The 19,677-nt window shown below is 45.2% G+C and overlaps 1 protein-coding gene across 1 annotated transcript in view; it reads right to left on the bottom strand.

Moving 5' to 3' along the window:
- WDR38 (WD repeat domain 38) overlaps positions 1-19,677 on the bottom strand; it is a 172,940-nt gene that overhangs the window by 129,215 nt on the left and 24,048 nt on the right. Inside the window, exon 2 of the mRNA XM_077478846.1 lies at positions 16,693-16,813. Within this exon, the coding sequence (XP_077334972.1) occupies positions 16,693-16,813 (121 nt within the window). The remainder of the gene's footprint in view (positions 1-16,692; positions 16,814-19,677) is intronic.

Below are 19,677 nucleotides of genomic sequence, written 5' to 3'. Positions count from 1 at the left end.
TGCTGCTGATGCTGAGTGCCAGGCTCTACCTTCATGCTGACACAATCCTCATCCTCCTCCTCCTCTTCCTGTGTGATTGGCGGGCCTGCAGGAATACTGCCAGGATAAAGGGGGCCTTGAGAGGTAAGAAAGTCCTCCTCTTCCTCCCTCTGTTCTGCCTCAAGTGCCCTGTCCATTATTCCATGAAGCGTGTGCTCCAACAGGAAGACAAGAGGGACAGTATCACTGATGCATGCACTGTCACTGCTCACCATCCTCATGGCCTCCTCAAATGGTGACAGAACAGTGCATGCATCCTTGATCAGTAGCCACTGGCATGGCAAAAAAAGCCAAGCTCCCCCAACCCTGTCCTGACGCCATACTGACACAGGTACTCATTGATGGCCCTCTGCTGCATGTGCAGCCGCTGCAACATTGCCAATGTTGAGTTCCACCGTGTCACAAATGAGGCGGTTCTTGGGTAGGTTGCATTCCTTTTGAAGGTCAGCCAGCCAAGCTCTGGCAGACTTTGCTGGCCTGCTTCAGGAGATCCTGTAAGCCCGGATACCTGCACAAGAACTGCTGCACAACCAAATTAAGGCGGCGAGCCAAACAGGGAACATGAGTCAAGTGTCCACGTCGGAGGGAGGAGAGGAGGTTAGTGCCATTGTCGCAAACCACCATTCCCGGCTGAAGCTGGCATGGTGTCAACCACCTCTGAACCTGCCCCTGCAGAGCTGACAGAATCTCTGCCCCAGTGTGGCTAAGCAGGCCATCTCAAGCACTGCATGGCATCTTTTTGCCTGAGTGCTTACGTAGCCCCTTGAAAGCCAACGGAGCCCCACTGGTTCAGAGGAGAAACCTGCAGAGGAAGAGGCCATAGAAGAAGAGAAGGGGGTGGAGGAGAGAGGTGTGGCAGAATCTCCACTTTTAGCATTTTGGAGGCGGAACAAGCTCCATCAATACTGCACCCTGTACTGCATCCTTCCCAGCTGCCAGCAGACTTACTCAGTGCACTGTGAAAGAAAGGTAATGTCCCTGTCCATGCCTGCTGGACCATGAATCAGCGGTAATATGTACCTTACCGCTGATCACCCTGTCCAGCGAGGCCAAGACATTGCCTTCCACATTCCAGTAGAGAGCCGGAATGGCCTTTCTTGAAAAAAAAATGGCGTTTGGGAACCTGCCACTGAGGTACTGCACATTCCACAAATTCACGAAAGGGGGCAGAGTCTACCAGCTGAAAAGCAGCAGTGTCAGGAACCATGATACAGACTGAGACAGAAGTACAATCAAATCACACTTGTTTATTAATAATAAAAATAAAAAGGTAAATAAAAAAAAGCTTAGTCAAGCGTAGCCAGATCGGGTAGTCAGCCAGTCCAAAGTTCATAAACCAGATCGGGTAATCAGCCAGTCCAGAAGTCAGGGATCCAAGGAGAGCAACTGCAAGCAGGATAAGAAGCCAGGAGGAATGTCAGCAAGCCAGTCTTGAAACAAACAGCAGGAGATGGTTCCTTGAGATGTGACCAACGCGAAGGCAAAGGCAAAAGTGAGATGGAAGGCTTTAAATAGGCAGGTCAGACGAGCATCATCGAGAACAGCTGGTAACTGTGGAAAGAGAAGAGAGCTGGCAATTATCCGACAGCTGAGTGGCCAGCCCAGAGGAGGAAGGGCTAAGCCAGCCCTGAAAGTACCCCCCCCCCTCAATGACCCCACTACCCTCGGAGGGCCACCGGGCTTGAGGGGAAACCGTCTATGGAACTCGCAGAGGAGGACAGGAGCATGTACATCAGAGGATGAAACCCAGGAGTGTTCCTCCGGACCCCTTCCAATGCACCAGGTACTGTATGCGCCCACGGAACCTACGGGAGTCAACAATTAAATTATTTTTTGCTGGTACTTATTAAATCTTGCACTGCGCGGAATCAAACAATTTTCCTTCATAACTTGGATTTCTTAGGAACACCATTCGAATCTGCAGCAATGGATATTTTTCAGTATATAAACAGCAGAGCAATTAACCTGATAGAAGTGTTTAATCAGGAATAGGTGGTTAACAGCCAAGACAAGACATGGATAGTCTATTTAAGCAACTCAGGCATTGTATGGAAAAACAACTGAATCTCAGAATAAATTACACCACGAAGACTGAGATTGGACATCTCACCCAATGATGCTGTAAGTGATAAAGGCCTAATGGATGAATGGTACAATTTTTTTAATCAGAGTGAAAATTAATTGTTACAAAAAATTGTTGTACGGAGACAACATAAGTTAAAAATCATAGAAGCAGAAATTTTGAATCTAATTCCACATACACACGATCAGACTATCTGGCGGACTTAGTCTGGCGAACAAACCGCCGTAAAGTCCGCCGGACTGTCCGAACAAGCAGACCTGCCCACACATGTGACTTTTCCGGCGGACTATCCGCTGTACTTATGAAATGAACGGACTTGCCCACACACACGGAGGAAAGTCCATTCATTTTGAGTGTGGCTCCAGGTAGCCGGGACCAGCGAAGGAAGCGTCGCTGGCCCCGTCACCTGGTATGGAGTTAAAGGGGAAGTCCTACGCCGAAAAAATGGCATTGTGGTCCCCCCCAGGTCCATATCAGACCCTTATCTGAGCACGCAACCCGGTCGGGTCAGGAAAGGGGGTGGGGACGAGTGAGCACCCCCCCCTGAGCCATACCGGGCATCGTGCCCTCAACACCCCACCCCAAAGCAGCTTGTCCCCATGTTGATGAGGACAAGGGCCTCTTCCCGACAACCCTGGCCGTTGGTTGTCGGGGTCTGCGGGCGGGGGGCTTATCGGAATCCGGGAGCCCCCCACCCTATGTGAATAAGTATGGGGTACAATGTACCCCTACCCATTCACCTGTGAAAAAAAGTAAATAAAACACAACACACAAGGGTTAAAAATATTTTATTGCACAGCTCCGGGGGTCTTCTTCCATCTTCGGGGGTCTTTTCGCCGGACTCCTCCACTATCTTCTGCTAGCTCTTTTACTAGCGGAGGAGCCCAGGTTTCTTCTTCGTCGCCGCCCTCTTCTTCCAACTTCGGGGGTCTTGTTCCCCTCTTCGGTTCTTCTTGCCGGGCATCCGCGCCTTCTTCTAGCTCTTTTACAAGCGGTGGCACAGTTTTCTAACGCCGCTGTCGCCGCTGTCTTCGTTGCCGCCTTCTGTTCTTCTCTTCTTCTTTTCTTGAGCTGTTGACTCGTCGCTGTCTCTGGCCATAATGACTAGGACGTGGCATGCGGCAACTTACATAGGGACATCACCAGGTGATGTCCCCGCCCATTATGATGTCACAGTCCGAGCGACGCTTCCTTCGTTGGTCCCGGCTACCTGGAGCAGTGCTCAAAATGAACTGACTTTTCTCCGTGCGGGAAAAGTTTGTTCATTTCAAAAGTACGGTGGACTAGCACATACAGCCTTTCAGATACACCATCAGGAATCAATACCAAGGAGACCCCAGACAACAAGGGGGACAACAAGGGTGGAACCCAAGAGTTACCAGGAATATGGGAAGAAGGAGGTATGATTGGGAACCAGAAGAGAACGAATGGGAAGAGAGAAGAAATCAGATGTACAGACCCCAGAGATTGGCAAGAGGAAACGGACCAGAGGAAAATGAGGGGGGGGATCAAGAAAAAGAAGACGAGAATACTAGGGGAAAGCATTTTTAACTTAAATGATACAGATTTCCATGAAGAAGAATGGAAAATTTTAGACCTGGGATTGGAGTATGCCCCGATAAAGAATTAGATAAATTTGAAGCTTATATAGATCTGCAAAAATTTGTGAGAAAGATGAACATAAAAAAATAAAATAAAATGTTTTGCTTCGAGAGAAAAGAAATAAACTCTTAAGGAAGCTATTCTTTTTAAACATTCTAATTTAAGGAATAAATCCACCTTCAATCCGAAAATGCAGCAAAACGAAAGTTTGGTGGTTTTTAAAAAAATGGTTGAAGATGACATCAGAAAATTAAAAGTAAATAAATCCAAGAGAAAAAGTGTTTGGAACACCATTAAAGAAATTGAGAAAAATAAAAATATAATCATATGGCCAGCAGGCAAAGGAGGGGGGCTGGTAATATTAAATAAAAAGGATTATGAATTAGAAAAGAACCAATTGTTGAGCATACCAAATACATATACAGTGCCTTGCGAAAGTATTCGGCCCCCTTGAACTTTTCAACCTTTTGCCACATTTCAGGCTTCAAACATAAAGATATAAAATTTTAATTTATTGTGAAGAATCACCAACAAGTGAGACACAATTGTGAAGTGGAATGAAATCTATTGGATATTTTAAACTTTTTTAGCAAATAAAAAACTGAAAAGTGGTGCGTGCAAAATTATTCGGCCCCTTTACTTTCAGTGCAGCAAACTCACTCCAGAAGTTCAGCGAGGATCTCTGAATGATCCAATGTTGTCCTAAATGACTGATGGTGATAAATAGAATCCACCTGTGTGTAATCAAGTCTCTGTATAAATGCACCTGCTCTGTGATAGTCTCAGGGTTCTGTTGAAAGCGCAGAGAGCATCATGAAGACCAAGGAACACACCAGGCAGGTCCGTAATACTGTTGTGGAGAAGTTTAAAGCCGGATTTGGATACAAAAAGATTTCCCAAGCTTTAAACATCCCAAGGAGCACTGTGCAAGCGATGATTTTGAAATGGAAGGAGTATCAGACCACTGCAAATCTACCAAGACCTGGCCGTCCCTCTAAACTTTCAGCTCAGAAGAGGAGAAGACTGATCAGAGATGCAGCCAAGAGGCCCATGATCACTCTGGATGAACTGCAGAGAACTACAGCTGAGGTGGGAGAGTCTGTCCATAGGACAACAATCAGTCGTACACTGCACAAATCTGGCCTTTATGGAAGAGTGGCAAGAAGAAAGCCATTTCTCAAAGATATCCATAAAAAGTCTCGTCTAAAGTTTGCCACAAGCCACCTGGGAGACACACCAAACATGTGGAAGAAGGTGCTCTGGTCAGATGAAACCAAAATCAAATTTTTTGCCCACAATGCAAAACGATATGTTTGGCGTAAAAGCAACACAGCTCATCACCCTCAACACACCATCCCCACTGTCAAACATGGCGGTTGCAGCATCATGGTTTGGGCCTGCTTTTCTTCAGCAGGGACAGGGAAGATGGTTAAAATTGAGGGGAAGATGGATGCAGCCAAATACAGGACCATTCTGGATGAAAACCTGTTGGAGTCTGCAAAAGACCTGAAACTGGGACGGAGATTTATCTTCCAACAAGACAATGATCCCAAACATACAGCAAAATCTACAAAGGAATGGTTCACAAATAAAGTATCCAGGTGTTAGAATGGCCAAGTCAAAGTCCAGACCTGAATCCAATCGAGAATCTGTGGAAAGAGCTGAAATCTGCTGTTCACAAACGCTTTCCATCCAACCTCACTGAGCTCGAGCTGTTTTGCAAGGAAGAATGGGCAAGAATTTCAGTCTCTCGATGTGCAAAACTGATAGAGACATACCCCAAGCAACTTGCAGCTGTAATCGCAGCAAAAGGTGGCTCTACAAAGTATTAACGCAAGGGGGCCGAATAATTTTGCACGCCCCACTTTTCATTTTTTTATTAGTTAAAAAAGTTTCAAAAATCCAATAGATTTCGTTCCACTTCACAATTATGTCCCACTTGTTGGTGATTCTTCACAAAAAATAAAAATTTTATATCTTTATGTTTGAAGCCTGAAATGTGGCAAAAGGTTGAAAAGTTCAAGGGGGCCGAATACTTTCGCAAGGCACTGTAGAAAACTTAAAGGAAATCAAAAGGTGGAGTATGAAAAGAAACTCAAAGCATTTGTGAAAAGAGGGGAATTCTTACAAAAAAGTAGGCCACCTTTTTAACACCTGAGGCAGCAAAAATACCGGTAATCTATTACGTCCCTAAAATTCATAAAACTCAAACAAACCCATCGGGTAGGCCAATTATTAGCGGGATCTATTCACTTTTTTCCCAGCTAGGATCATATATTGATGGATATTTACAACCATAAAAGAAGACAGGTCCTATTTGAAAGACAGCAGACAGCTGATTGAAGAATTAAGAAATGTTGCAGTAGAAGAAACTGACATTATGGTTACAATAGATGTCAATTCATTGTATACCAATATAGTACAAGAGGATGGAATTAACAGTGTAGAATGGACACTACATAAACAAACTGACCTTCAAGAGGAACAGATTAAGCATATCATTGATGGTTTAAGACTCGCTTTGTGCCACAACTTTCTGGCACAAGGGAGAATATTTTATTCAGACAAAGGGTATCACTTTTTCAGGGACATGGAGCAAACAAACTATTGATTACTTGGATTTACAACTCTATAAGAATAACGGATATAATAAATACAAAAACTTTTTTTTCATGAGGCCATTCCTGACTTAGAAAAGAGTTGGACATTCCCGGTATGAAACTGGGGTTACCTCTTAACATAGTTAGGGGTCCAGGAGTCGAGGAAAATGAGCCATTTTTTGTTGCTCACCTAAAGGCTTCAAGAGATAGGTGAATGAAGGGGTGTGTCATGATCTCTATTGGCCAATGTCGAGGTAGTGTCCAGGGTAAAGATCCGATAGGGAGTTGTGTGAGTGATTTTTCCAGGGATACCCAGACCTTCCCAGCTTCATGGATGTTCCAGTCTACCAATCGCATACGATGACTTGCTAGGTAATATTTTTAAAGATCCGGCAGACCAATACCACCTCTAGTTTTTAAGCGTTTAAGTCGATGATATCTAATGCGGGGAAGGGAGTTTCTCCATATGAATAGGGAGGGTGCCTTCTTAAATGTTGCAAAAAAGAGGCCGGTAGGTTAATTGGAATACACTGTATAAGGTATAGAAGGCGTGGCAAGATTATCATTTTTAAAAGGGCAGAGCGGCCAAACCATGAGACATTGAGGTTTCCGCATTCTCTTAGGTCGTGTTGGGCTCTTTTTAGAGCTACCAGGAAATTCTCATTATACAGATCAGCTAACTTGGCCGTGATTTAAATTCCCAGATATGTGATGGCCTTCTTGTTCCAAAGGAATGGGAATGAGCTCTGACAGCATTCCACATCTTTTTGTGTCAGGGAGACATTCAGTGCATGTGACTTGGTATAGTTGATCTTCAGGTGTGATAGTCTCCCTAAGTTTTCTATGTCTTTCAGTAGGTTGGGTAAAGAGATACGTGGGGAGGTTAGGCAAAGAAGCATGTCATCCACAAAAGCTGCAACCTTATACACCCTGTCTCGTATCGAAAGGCCTTTGATATTGGAGTTAAATCATATTTGATTGAGAAAGGGTTCCAAGGAGAGTACGAAGATTAGGGGAGATAAGGGGCATCCCTGAAGGGTATCATTACTAATGGTGAAGGCGCTCGACAGGTGACCATTACCACGCACACTCGCACTAGGAGAGGAGTATAGTGCTGAGATATGGGCCAACATGCGAGAGTGAAGGCCAGTTGTCCTAAAGACCTCGTGCATCAGACCTCGTGCATGTAGTCCCAGGCCACCCTGTCGAACGCCTTCTCTGCATCTAATGATAGAAAGAAGCCTTGGGTTTTTGAAGTTGTGAGCCAATGGTGGAGATTAAGTGCTGTAATGGTGTTGTCCCTGGCCTCTCTTCCCGGGACAAAGCCCACCTGGTCTAGAGATACAAGGTTGGGTAGGAGCGGGGATAATCTATTAGCTAAGAGCTTGGCGTATAGTTTAGTGTCCACATTGAGGAGGGATATAGGTCTGTAGTTTTTGTACCTGCGTTGTATCCTTACCATCTTTTGGTATGACCGTAATATGGGCTTCTAGCATAAGACCTACTGAAGTGCTGGGATTTGCCAGAGCGTTGAAGATGGTTATCATCTTAGGGGATAATACAGTAAAAAAACACTTATAATAATGAAGTGTAAACCCGTCTGGGCCTGGGATCTTTCCTGTTTTCATTTAGTTCATAGTTAGTTAGGTTGAATAAAGACACCAGTCCAACCAGTTCAACCTGAGTGAGTGTCTATAACTGTCCCCATCCCTGTACATTGCACACTCATGTTGGTCCCTACCCTCAAGGAGCCCACAATCCAAGGTCCCCATTCATATCCTAGGGCCAATTTTCCTACCTGCATGTCTTTGGATTGTGGGAGGAAACCGGAGTACCTGGAGGAAACCCACGCAGGCACAGGGAGAACATGCAAACTGTTGTGGTTGGGATTTGAACCAGCGACCCTTCTTACTGCTAGGTGAGAGTGCTAACCACTACACCACTGTGCCGCCCTTAAATTTGTTTTAGAGCAGTTTGGAGCACTTCTATAGATAGAGGTTGTTCCATTTCCTTAGCCTGCTCCTGTGAGAGTGTTTTTGGGCAATATGGCGCCAGGAAGTCCCTGATGGCTTCCGATCTCCTTTCTGCCTGCGTATGGTTCTGACTTACTGACCTTAGGTTATATAAGTTTGTATAATAGCTCTCAAAACATTTTGCAATGTCCTCATTTTTAGAAAAGGATGTGCCCTATTGGTCTAGAATCTGATGGATTGTGTTAGAAGGTCTAGAGGCTCGAACTGCCTGTGCTAGGAGTCTCCCACACTTATTGCCCTGTTCATAAAACACTCTCTGGTGAAGTATATATTGACGTACTGTTCGTTTCCCTAGCTCCTCTAGTAATAGAAAGCGAGTATGTGATAGTTCTTGTAGGGACTGCTGTGAGTGTGAGGACTTGTGAGAAGCCTCCATTCGTCTGATTTTGTCAGTTAGTTTCACTATGGTCTCCCGGTTCTGCCATTTGATTTTTGCTCCCTGGGCCATAAGTTCCCCCCGAATAACACACTTGTGAGCTTCCCACAGGGTGATTGGGGAGATGTCTGGGGAGGCGTTTTCCCTGAAATACTTGTGAATCCGGGCTTCTAGCCATGCGGTAAATTCTGCATCTTTAAGCAAGGATGAATTTAATCGCCAAGTTTTAGTCCTGGAAATGGATTCTGGGAAGGTGTCAGGGCTGGCTTAGCCCTTCCTTCTCTGGGCTGGCTGCTCAGCTGTCGGCTAATTTCCAGATCTCTTCTCTCTCCAAAGTTACCAGCTGTTCCTGATGATGCTCGTCTGACCTGCCTACTTAAAGCCTTACAGCTCACTTCACCTCTGCCTTCGCCTTGGTCACATCACTGAAACCATCTCCTGCGGTTTGTTTAAAGACTGGCTTGCTGACATCCATTCTGGCTTCTTATCCTGCTTGATGTGCTCTACTTGGATCCCTGACTTCTGGCCTGGCTGACTACCCGATCTGGTTAATGGACTCTGGCTAAGCTTGACTATGCTTTTTCTATTTACCTTTTTATTTTTATTAATAAACAAGTGTGATTTAATTGTACTTCTGTCTCAGCCTCATTCATGGTTTCTGACACCCACCCTCCTTGCTGCCACTGATTGAGGGGTTCTAACCCGCCGGACTTACCACCCTGAGGAGTTCTGTGCTGTTTTACAGCAGTGTCAGTAGATCCTTAGCGCTCCCATATGCAGAGGGACCAAAGCTGTGTTGGTTGCAGTCCGTCAGCACAATCGGTGAACGATCGCTGAGCGATCTGAAACACGTGTCCAGATTACACAGAAGGCCTCCCAGTGCTCTGTGATGACAAAACAGGAAGCTGAGGGCACAGGAGCTGCTGCTAGAGCACAAAAAAGTGGTCCGGCTTCAAGAAAATGGCCGCCAGTGTTTTGAATGGGGAATCACCGGGAAAATGGCCGCCTGAAGCCCAGAAGAATGCTATCCCTTGCCCACACTGAAATTCGCCGCCAGCCAGTGCCATGAGAGGCAGAAAGAAAAACATGTGGCAGGCACAGCGCTGCACCAACACTGGGGCAAACCTCACAGGCACCCTCCGGGATTAAGGCACACAGGACCCAGGTACCCCAGCACAGCCAGAACCCAGGTGAGAGCCCAGGGCACACACACACACCGCTCAGTACATGTACAGCCCCCCCCCCTGTGAGGGGGGAAAGGAGGGAAGTTAGGAGCAGAGTAGAGAAGAGAGGGGGGTGAGGTGGCCCCCAAATCGACCTCCCAGGGAATGCCCAGCTGCTCAACCCTGCCGAGACAGGAAGAGCTGTACTTACCAGTCTTGAAGAGCTGGGAGACATTCCATTGTAGCCAACTCCTGATCAGTACAGGGAAGTCTACTGGCCCGGCATACTGAGACGTAGACATCAGTAGCCCGGTCATATGTATGCATTGGGGCATAAAAGCTCACCGACCACCTCTGGAGCTGAGGTATGTTGTGGCCTGCCGAGCCGTAGCTGCGACCTGCACACACTCGATGGCCAGACTGGGGAGACTACAAGGATAAGTAAACCAGCCTGTCACCCAGCCGGCTGTTGATAGAAGATCACAGGATCATTCATCTTGCGCAAAAAGCCAAGCTTCTGCATCAAAAAAAACACGGACCTATGGGCCAGCAGGGTTCCTAGGTGTATTTCCTTCACTAGGCAAAATAAAACTGAGGCTGCTATGGTAGACTGTGGGGATTGTAGCCTAGGGACCGCCCCCTGGGCGGAACTCAAAGTTCTGAAATGTTTTATTACAACTTTACTGTAATCTCCAGTGATAGGGCTAACAACCCATTTTGTTACAGAGAGGAGCTGTGTTGGTTGGTGAATATAAGAGAAAACTATACTAGCACTATCTAAGGTAAAGGGTGCTATACAATATGAAGCATCCTTGGAAATGTAGAAAGCCCTACTAGAAGCAAACCTAGAGAAGCTTGCTAAAGAGAAACACGTGTCAGTTGCTATAGCCGAAGCAGAGGCCTTAAAACTAGCTGTATACCCCAATAGTAAACACAGTAGATGCAGCAGTGTGCTCGGTGCAGAATCTGAACCTCAGGATTCTCTACAACGCACTTTAGACTATGTCTATCAACACTCTAGGCAGCAACAAAGACTGTCAAGGAGACAAACCAAGGATGCTACGCATCACCACCGCAAGTCAGCGACAAGTCTCAAATCTGCAATCAAGAGGACCCCAAGCAAAGTGAAACCTCTTATGACAGACATCTTACATGCAAGGTACCAAAATCTACAAATTATACTCCAGGTCCTGCATTTACATCAGAACAGTACACCAAGGATCTGGTTAAACCAGAAACTCTTAAAAGGTATGATCACACACCACCTTTTTTAAAGCTTTTTTTGCATTAATACAATGTCCCTGGGGCAGGACACGAGTCCCCAAACAGTTTTTATGTCAATAACTTGCATATAAGCCTTTAAAATGAACACTTCTTTGTTTTTTCACATGCGTGTTCCATAGACTTTAACAGTGTTCGCTTGTTTGAACAAATTTTTTGCCTGTTTGCATGTTCTGCTGAAAACCGAACCAGGGGATGTTCAGCTCATCCCTATTCATTAGCTTATATGGATAATCACTTTCACTAAGCACGTAGAGGATGTTATGACGCAAGACACTATACATATATACATATATATATATATATATATATATATATATATATATATATATATATATATATTTAATTTTACACCATTGGCAGCGCCATCATACTCCTTCCCCATTTATGCCTATTTAACAACTCCACCTAGTGAAGTTTTTGGGGTAGGCAGTAGCTACGAGTATCTCCTGATGCTTACCTCAGCGCGGAATTTATGATTTATGTTAAAGTTCAAAGATGTGGGTAATATAGACCAGGGCTGTCTTAATAGCATCATGGGCCCCTAGTTATCTACACCCTAGATATCCCCCCAACACTCTGACCCCTCTACACCCTAGATATCCCCCCAGCACTTTTACCCCTCTACACCCCAGATATCCCCCAGAACTCTGACCCATCTACACCCTAGATATCCCCCAGCACTATGACCCCTCTACACCCCAGACATCCCCCAAGGAGTCTGACCCCTCTACACCCCAGACATCCCCCTAGAACTCTGACCCCTCTACACCCCAAACATCCCCCCAGGACTCTGACCCCTCTACACCCCAGATATCCCCCCAGCACTCTGACCCATCTACACCCCAGATATCCCCCCAGCACTCTGACCCTTCTACATCCTAGATATCCCCCTAGCACTCTGACCCCTCTACACCCCAGATATACCCCCACCCTCTACATCCCAGATATCCCCTCAGCGCTCTGACCCCTCTACACCCTAGATATTCCCCCCAGCACTGTTACTATATACCATAAGATACCCCTCGTATTGTGACGCCACTGCATCCCTGATACCCCCCTACACTGTGGCCTCTGTACATCCCTGATACCACTAGCACTATAGCCACCCAAGCTACCCCAAGCATTTCAACCCCCTTTACACCCAATATCCCCCCTCAGCATTGTTTTCCCCTGTCATGATCTTTGGAATACTGAAGTATTTCTCCTTGATTCTATTACACAATGGTGGGTCCTCTGCCCTGTCTTAAAGCTAAACCCCTCCAGATGGCTCCGTAGTCTGGAAAGAAGGCATTGTTCTGTGTTTGACCATTTGTTTGTTTATGCACTTGTGTAATGGGACTTCTCTGTGTCATTACACATATCAGCCCTGCTATTCAAGCTATCGGACCAATCCCTGCTTACCCTGTTTTAAGTCCTCATTTGCATGGCCAAGAGTACCTAAGTGAAGACTGGAGTGTAGTTTACAACTGACCAATAGGAAAGTGGTTGTTTGGGCAGGTGTGTTTAAACTGCTATGTATAAAAGTGTGTTGTGTACATCCAATAAAGGTAAGATTCCTGTTTGAACTTACATACAGCCTGCCTGGTGTTTGTTCAGACCTATAACAACTGGATTTGAATGGCACATTGCTGTAGAATCTCGGAGCATCGGATGACTGAATTATCAGATGTTGTAATCTGCAATCTGATCCAATAGCAGAGGAGTATTGGGAGAGTGGAACCAAGCGAGCAGAGGCTTGTTACATCCCCCATACACCCTTAATATCCCCCAGCACCATTATTCCATGCATGTAGTACCCCCTTTTCCAGTGGAGATACAGTGCATGTAAACTTTTGGCTATGTGCCAACCTCCAGCCCTGGACTCACCTATACCAAACGAGCAGGCAGAAGGAGGGGCGGTAGAGGGAGAATTCCAAGCCTTTTGGTGCAAACAGTGCTGGACAGCTGGGCTCACCATGACACCATCCACAATGCTACTTCCGCAGGTGGGTTCTCAGTGCTGCTGACTGAGAAGCTCCCACCCCAGCCCCTACCCCACAGCCTTCGAGTCCCGAGCATTCAAGCTGCGTGGGGTGGGGTCAGAGCATCACTGGTGCTCTGGCCCTACCCCTCCCTGCTGGCTGTGAAATAATAGGTATCGTTCTGCACAACATGCCTCCCCTGTGTATCCATCACTCTTAGTACCATCATGGGGCCCCCAATTTTGGGGCAGCGTGGGCTCAAGGACCAGCTGTTTTGGGGAAAGTGCAGGGGCCCCTCATGCAGCTGGGGCCCCTGGGCAGTGCCCAGGTGTGCCCACTCATTAAGACAGCCCTGATATAGACAACAGCTTAGTGGGGGAGACCTTGTCAACATTGTAAGATCAGTTCTGTAGCCTTTGAACATAAACAGCATATTGTAAACAGTTGGAATTCTTGGAATGTATGTAATGTGAATGCATAGGTATATGAAGGACAAAAGGATACAATTAGTATAGAGGAGGGGTAAATGAACCGTGCAAACAAAAAAAGAAGAAAAAAAAAAACTATGAACTACAGAAGATGTTCCAAATTGCAAATGTGTTAAATGATAAACATTCCGAACAAGAGAAAAGGCAAATGTTCCAAACAGGAAGAACAGGTAAGGTGTTCACTGATGAACAAGCAAAAACCATGTATTTTTCAGATACAGTACTGAATAGACAAATTAAATGTCCAGCTGTTGTGCCAGCAACCCCTTTAAGCGAGAGTCCATTTGAGATTTGCATGCAACTTTATTAGGGGCAGCGCATGGAGTTGGGCATGGAGTACAGTATTCCAAACATCCCTTGTATTGAAGCTTGGTAAAATAGGAGCAAGTGGCCAATCAGGTAGCTGGAAATTGGCATTTTGAAAAGTTTCCAACATTAGCACTGGGCCTCTCACTTGTGGCACAGTAATTAACCGCTTGCCGACTGCCCTATAGCACATCCACTGCTATACAGGGCGGGTGGGCTGTGCAAGATCGCGTATATCTTTATCTTTTCCCAGTGCTAAACTTTTCATCTAAATTGCTGCATTTGTAAAATTCAAAAGCCAGTATAAAGGAATAGTAGTGGTTAAAAAAAAACACTTGTGGGTTTAACTAATCTTTATTTTGTATATCGATCTATGTGCTTATTGCTGCTGTTCTTTCAGTTATGCCAGAATTGTGCTCATCCATTTAATATTTCAGGAACAAAAAGCTTATACTAACAACATGACTTAAACACCTGTCATTAAAAAAATAAAAAATAAAAAAATAAATTTGTGAAAGTTTGTTTAACCAACAGACGCTGACTATGCATTTAGGAAGTATTCACAATGCTTCATTTTTTTCCACATTTTGTTATGTTACAGCCTTATTACAAAATGGATTAAATTAATTAATTTCCTCAAAATTCTACAAACAATACCCCATAATAACAATGCAGAAGAAGTTTGTTTGAAATCTTTGCAAATTTATTAAAAAAAAAAAAACAAAAAAAAAAAATCACATGTACATAAGTATTCACAGCCTTTTTCTTAATACTTTTTTGAAGCATCTTTGGCACCAATTACAGCCTCAAGCTTTTTTGAGTATGATGCTACAAGCTTGGCACACCTATTTTTGGGCAGTTTCTCCCATTCTTCTTTGCAGGACCTCTTAAACTCCATCAAGTTGTAGAAACATCTCAAGGATGATCAGTGGAAACAGGATGTGCCTGAGCTCAATTTTGAGTGTCATGGCAAAGGCTGTGAATACTTAAGTACATGGGATTTTCTTGTATTTTATTTTTAATAAATTTGCAAAGATTTAAAAAAAAACTTCTTTCACATTGTCATTATGGGGTATTGTTTGTAGAATTTTGAGGAAAACAATGAATTTAATCCAGTTTGGAATAAGGCTGTAACATAAAAAAATGTGGAAAACGTGAAGCGCAGTGAATACTTTCCGGATGCATTGTACATTGTTCTTTTTTTCAGAGGAACTTGGTTTAGGCACCTGCTATTAAACAAAGAAACTTGAGATAAAGGTTTTCACTTTAATTATTTTCAGTACCAACTTTCACAGGAAAATGTCCCATCCTTCGCTATAATGAAAGGTGATAATTTAAAAATGAGTATGTAATAGCGGGCTGAGTTAACCAATAGATTCTTGTATTGCTTTGGCACCCCAGTGGCACTTTAACCACTTGCCGCCCGCCCTATAGGCAACTGACGGCGGCAAAGTGGTTTCATAATCCTGACCGGACGTCATATGACGTGATCAGGATTATGAGCCGCTGCGCGCCACCGGGGGCGCGCATCGCGGCGATCGTTGTTGCGGGGTGTCAGTCTGACACCCGGCAACTACGATCTCGGTAAAGAGTCTCAGACGGAGACTCTTTACCATGTGATCAGCCGTGTCCAATCACGGCTGATCACAGTGTAAATGGGAAGAGCCGGTGATCGGCTTTCCCTCACTCGCGTCTGTCAGACGCGAGTAGAGGAGAGCCAATCGGCTGCTCCTCTGACGGGGGGGTCTGTGCTGATCGATTATCAGCACAGCCCCCCCAGGATGCCCACACTGGACCACCAAGGACGCCACCAGACCACCAGGGAAAAGGTAATAAAGGTCATAATCCTCCCTAGACCACCAGGGATGCCAGTCAGCACAATGGGTGCCAATCAGTGCCCATAATGGATGCCAATCAGTGCCCACAATGGGCATCACTGATTGGCATGCATTATTGTTTGGCACTGATTGGCATCCATTACTATAGTATAACACCGATGCCGCCTATGAGTGCCCACCTGTGCCGCCTATGAGTGCCCACCTGTGCCGCCTATGAGTGCCCACCTGTGCCGCCTATGAGTGCCCACCTGTGCCGCCTATCCATGCCCACCTGTGCCGCCTATCCGTGCCCATCCGTGCAGCCCATCCGTGCCGCCCATCCGTGCCAGCTATCAGTGCCAATTTGTGCCACCTATCAGTGTCCGTCCGTGTCGCCCATCCGTGTCGCCCATCCGTGTCGCCCATCAGTGCTGCCTATCAGTGCCACTTCATTGGTGCCACATTGGTGCCCATCAGTGCCGCCTTATCAGTGCCCATCAGTGTAGCCCCATCAGTGCCCATCAGTGAAGGAGAAAACGTACTTATTTACAAAGTTTTGAAACTGAAACAAAAAAAAACATTTTTTTTTTCAAAATTTTCGGTATTTTTTTATTTGTAGCGCAAAAAATAAAAACCGTAGAGGTGATCAAATACCACCAAAAGAAAGCTCTATTTGTGGGAAAAAAATGATAAAAATTTCATTTGGGTACAGTGTAGCATGACCGCGCAATTGTCATTCAAAGTGCGACAGCGCTGAAAGCTCAAAATTGGTCTGGGCAGGAAGGTGTTTAAGTGCCCTGTATTGAAGTGGTTAACCAATGTCAAGTGAGAAATCCAACAAGGAATGAGATATGTAATGGCCATGAAAATCTCAATCTTGAAAATGCAGAGATAAAACCCACCAGCATCTGAAATAATTTTTGGTTCAATTTTTGGTTACCTGTATGTCCTGTTACTTTTTGCTTTAGCAATCCACTCTTTGCTTCCCATACATGTAACCTGGAGTCATCTGAGCATGTGAGGATAAGAAAGCAGTCTGGAGACACAGCACAGGAATTCACCTGAAACCAACAAGATGGTAATTATGAATATAACCTTCCCCCAAACAGAAACATATGTGAGCACAATCATATGAATGAACATGTAAGAAAATTACTAAAAGTAAAGGTATTTGAAAGCCAGGAAAAGGATCTTCAACCCACTGAACCACCACAATGCACTGCGTCATCGCACAGTGCATTGGAAGCCCTCATTGGCTGAAGTAATTGGCGAATTGGCATGGAGAGAGATAGAACAGGGCTCTGTTCAGCACTACTAGTGGGTTACTGTGCTATAGTGTGCTATTGTGATTCTATTGTAAGTGTAGAGTATCAGTTTAGTGTGAAACTAGTAATAGTGTGACGTGAGTGTAGTTTGACCATTCATCAAAACTAAGTAACAGCCCCCCCCCCCCCCAATAAAAGTGATTACAATTTAAAGGGGTGGGTGTAAATTTTCACTTATACCTACACCTGCTACAAGATTTTCATAGGCATGGAAAGTCTATTGTTTTTAGATTAACTATAAAGTCAGCAGTGGGAAACGAGTGTTGAGCCATGCAGACTTCTTTAAAATCATGGCATTATTCTATCATTGTCAAGTCCCAAAATCAACCTTTTAATTTACTACACTCTGCTGTTAGAGTGAGCAAGACAGTCTGGATATGTGAGCATTTTCTTCTGGTTGAGCAGCAGGTTAAATGTTCACTAGGCTTGACATAGAGAAAATGTATTTATTACAGTGCCTTGCAAAAGTATTCATCCCCCTTGGCATTTTTCGTGTTTTGTTGCCTCACAATACCTGGAATTAACATGGATTGTTTAAGGATTTGCATCATTTACTTTACAGAACATGCCCACAACTTTGAAGATGTTTTTTTCTTTTCTATTGTGAAGCAAACAAATAGGACAAAATAACAGAAAAAGTCAATGTGCATAACTATTCACCCCCTTAAAGTCAATACTTTGTAGAGTGACCTTTTGCGGCTATCAAAGCTCCAAGACGCTTTGGATAAGTCTCTATGACCTTGCCACATGTTACACTGGGATTTTTGCAAATTCTTCCTTGCAAAACTGCTCCTTCAAGCTGGATGGTTTGCGCTCGTGAACAGCAATCTTTCAGTCTGACCACAGAGTTTCTGTTGGATTGAGATATGGGCTTTTGACGTTCCCCCTTAAACCACTCATTATCAAGAACAGAGAAAAAGATTGATTGCACACTTGAATCCAAAAGATGCTGTAGAAATTTCTTTATTGTCATAAGCCAGACAAAATTGCAATGATGAGCAATTGCAATCGACACTTTTCACACGAAAAGAACCGTACTTGGTCCGGCGGACCAGAGTCCGCCAGACAATCAGCCCATGTGGGGGCTCCGGCAGACTTTTTGTCCCCAAAAGTCTGACTTAGAAAGAAGTCTTGACTCAAAATTGTCGGACTCGGCCGACAACCAACAACCCTGGTCGTTGGTTGTCGGGGTCTGCGTGCCGGGGGCTTATCAGAATCCGGGAGCCCCCTTTAATAAGGGGCCTCCAGATTATGGCCCCCCACCCGATGTGATTGAGTATGGGGTACGATGTACCCCTACCCATTCACCTGGGGGAAAAAAGTGTTAATAAAAAATCACAAAACAGGTTTTTAAAATACTTTATTAGACAGCTCTGGGGGTCTTCTCGCCGGTCTCCTCCGCTATCTTCTGCTCTTTTACTAGCTCTTTTACTAGCGGAGGAGCCTGGCTTACTCCTTCGTCGCTGCCGCCATCCGGGGGTCTTCTTCCGAATTCGGGGGTCTTGTCCCGCTCTTCGGTTCTTCTTGACGGGCCTCTGCTTTCTTCTTCCAGCTCTTTTACTAGCATTGGCCTGGTCTTGTCGCTGTCACCACCGCCTTCTGTTTCTTCTTCTTCTTCCTGCTTCTTCTTCTTCTTCCTTCTTCTTCTCTTCTTTCAATGTTGACATGACACTCTTTCTGGCCGTAATGGCAGGGACACGTCGCGCGGCGACTTATATAGGCATCTCGCCGATGGAGGCGGCAACATTGACTTCCTGCTCTAGCCCCATCTACCTGGAGCCACGTTCAAAATGAACTGACTTTACTCCGTGTTTGGGCAAGTTTCAAAAGTCCGGCGGACCCCGCCATAGTCCGGTGGACTGTCCGCCGGACCTTGTCAGCTGGAAAAGTCCCGGCGTGTGTGGGCAAGTCTGCTCGTTCGGAAAGTCCATCGGACCTCCTCTGCAAACATTTCTTAAATGCTAAAACATCTGATCATAAAGGGCCCCCCTTCCCCAAAGCACCCACCCCCCATGTTGAGGGCATGTGGCCTGGAACGGTTCAGGAGGGGGGTACTCTCTCGTCCCCACCCCCTTTCCTGACCAGCCGGGCTGCATGCTCTGATAAGGGTCTGGTATGGACCTTGGGGGGACCCCCACGCTGTTTTACTGGTGTAGGGGTTGCCCTTTAAATCCATACCAGGCGACGGGGCTTGTGAGGTGTCAATCTTGCCGATGGAGGCGGTGAAATTGACTTCCTTCGCTAGTCCTGTCTACCTGGAGTCACGTTCAAAATGAACGGACTTGCGCACACACGGAGTAAAGTCAATTGTTCACAGATATTTACTGATCCTATTTGAGGATCAGATTTGTGCCAATTTACTGAAAGTTGGTATCAATTTCGTTTCCAGATGTGCTCCCACTTTGGGAAACTATCTCACACCAAGTGCCTTTGATTTAAATAAAATCAATTCACAAACTTGGTTGCATTGCAAGGGCAATTATAGTTGTGATGAGACTGTGTGTTCCTGCTGTACACATATTACTAAGGGGAATGTTGTATATTCATACTTTAATGGTAAACAACATAAATTAACATCTTTCTACCATTGCATCACCCGT

This window comes from Lithobates pipiens, unplaced genomic scaffold (assembly GCF_037356315.1).
Source record: "Lithobates pipiens isolate NorthernLeopardFrog02 unplaced genomic scaffold, aLitPip1_a1.2 Scaffold_1, whole genome shotgun sequence".
NCBI classification, from domain to species: Eukaryota; Metazoa; Chordata; class Amphibia; order Anura; family Ranidae; genus Lithobates; species Lithobates pipiens.
Note: the sequence above shows the minus strand (reverse complement) of the source record. Positions and strands in the feature narration are given on the sequence as shown.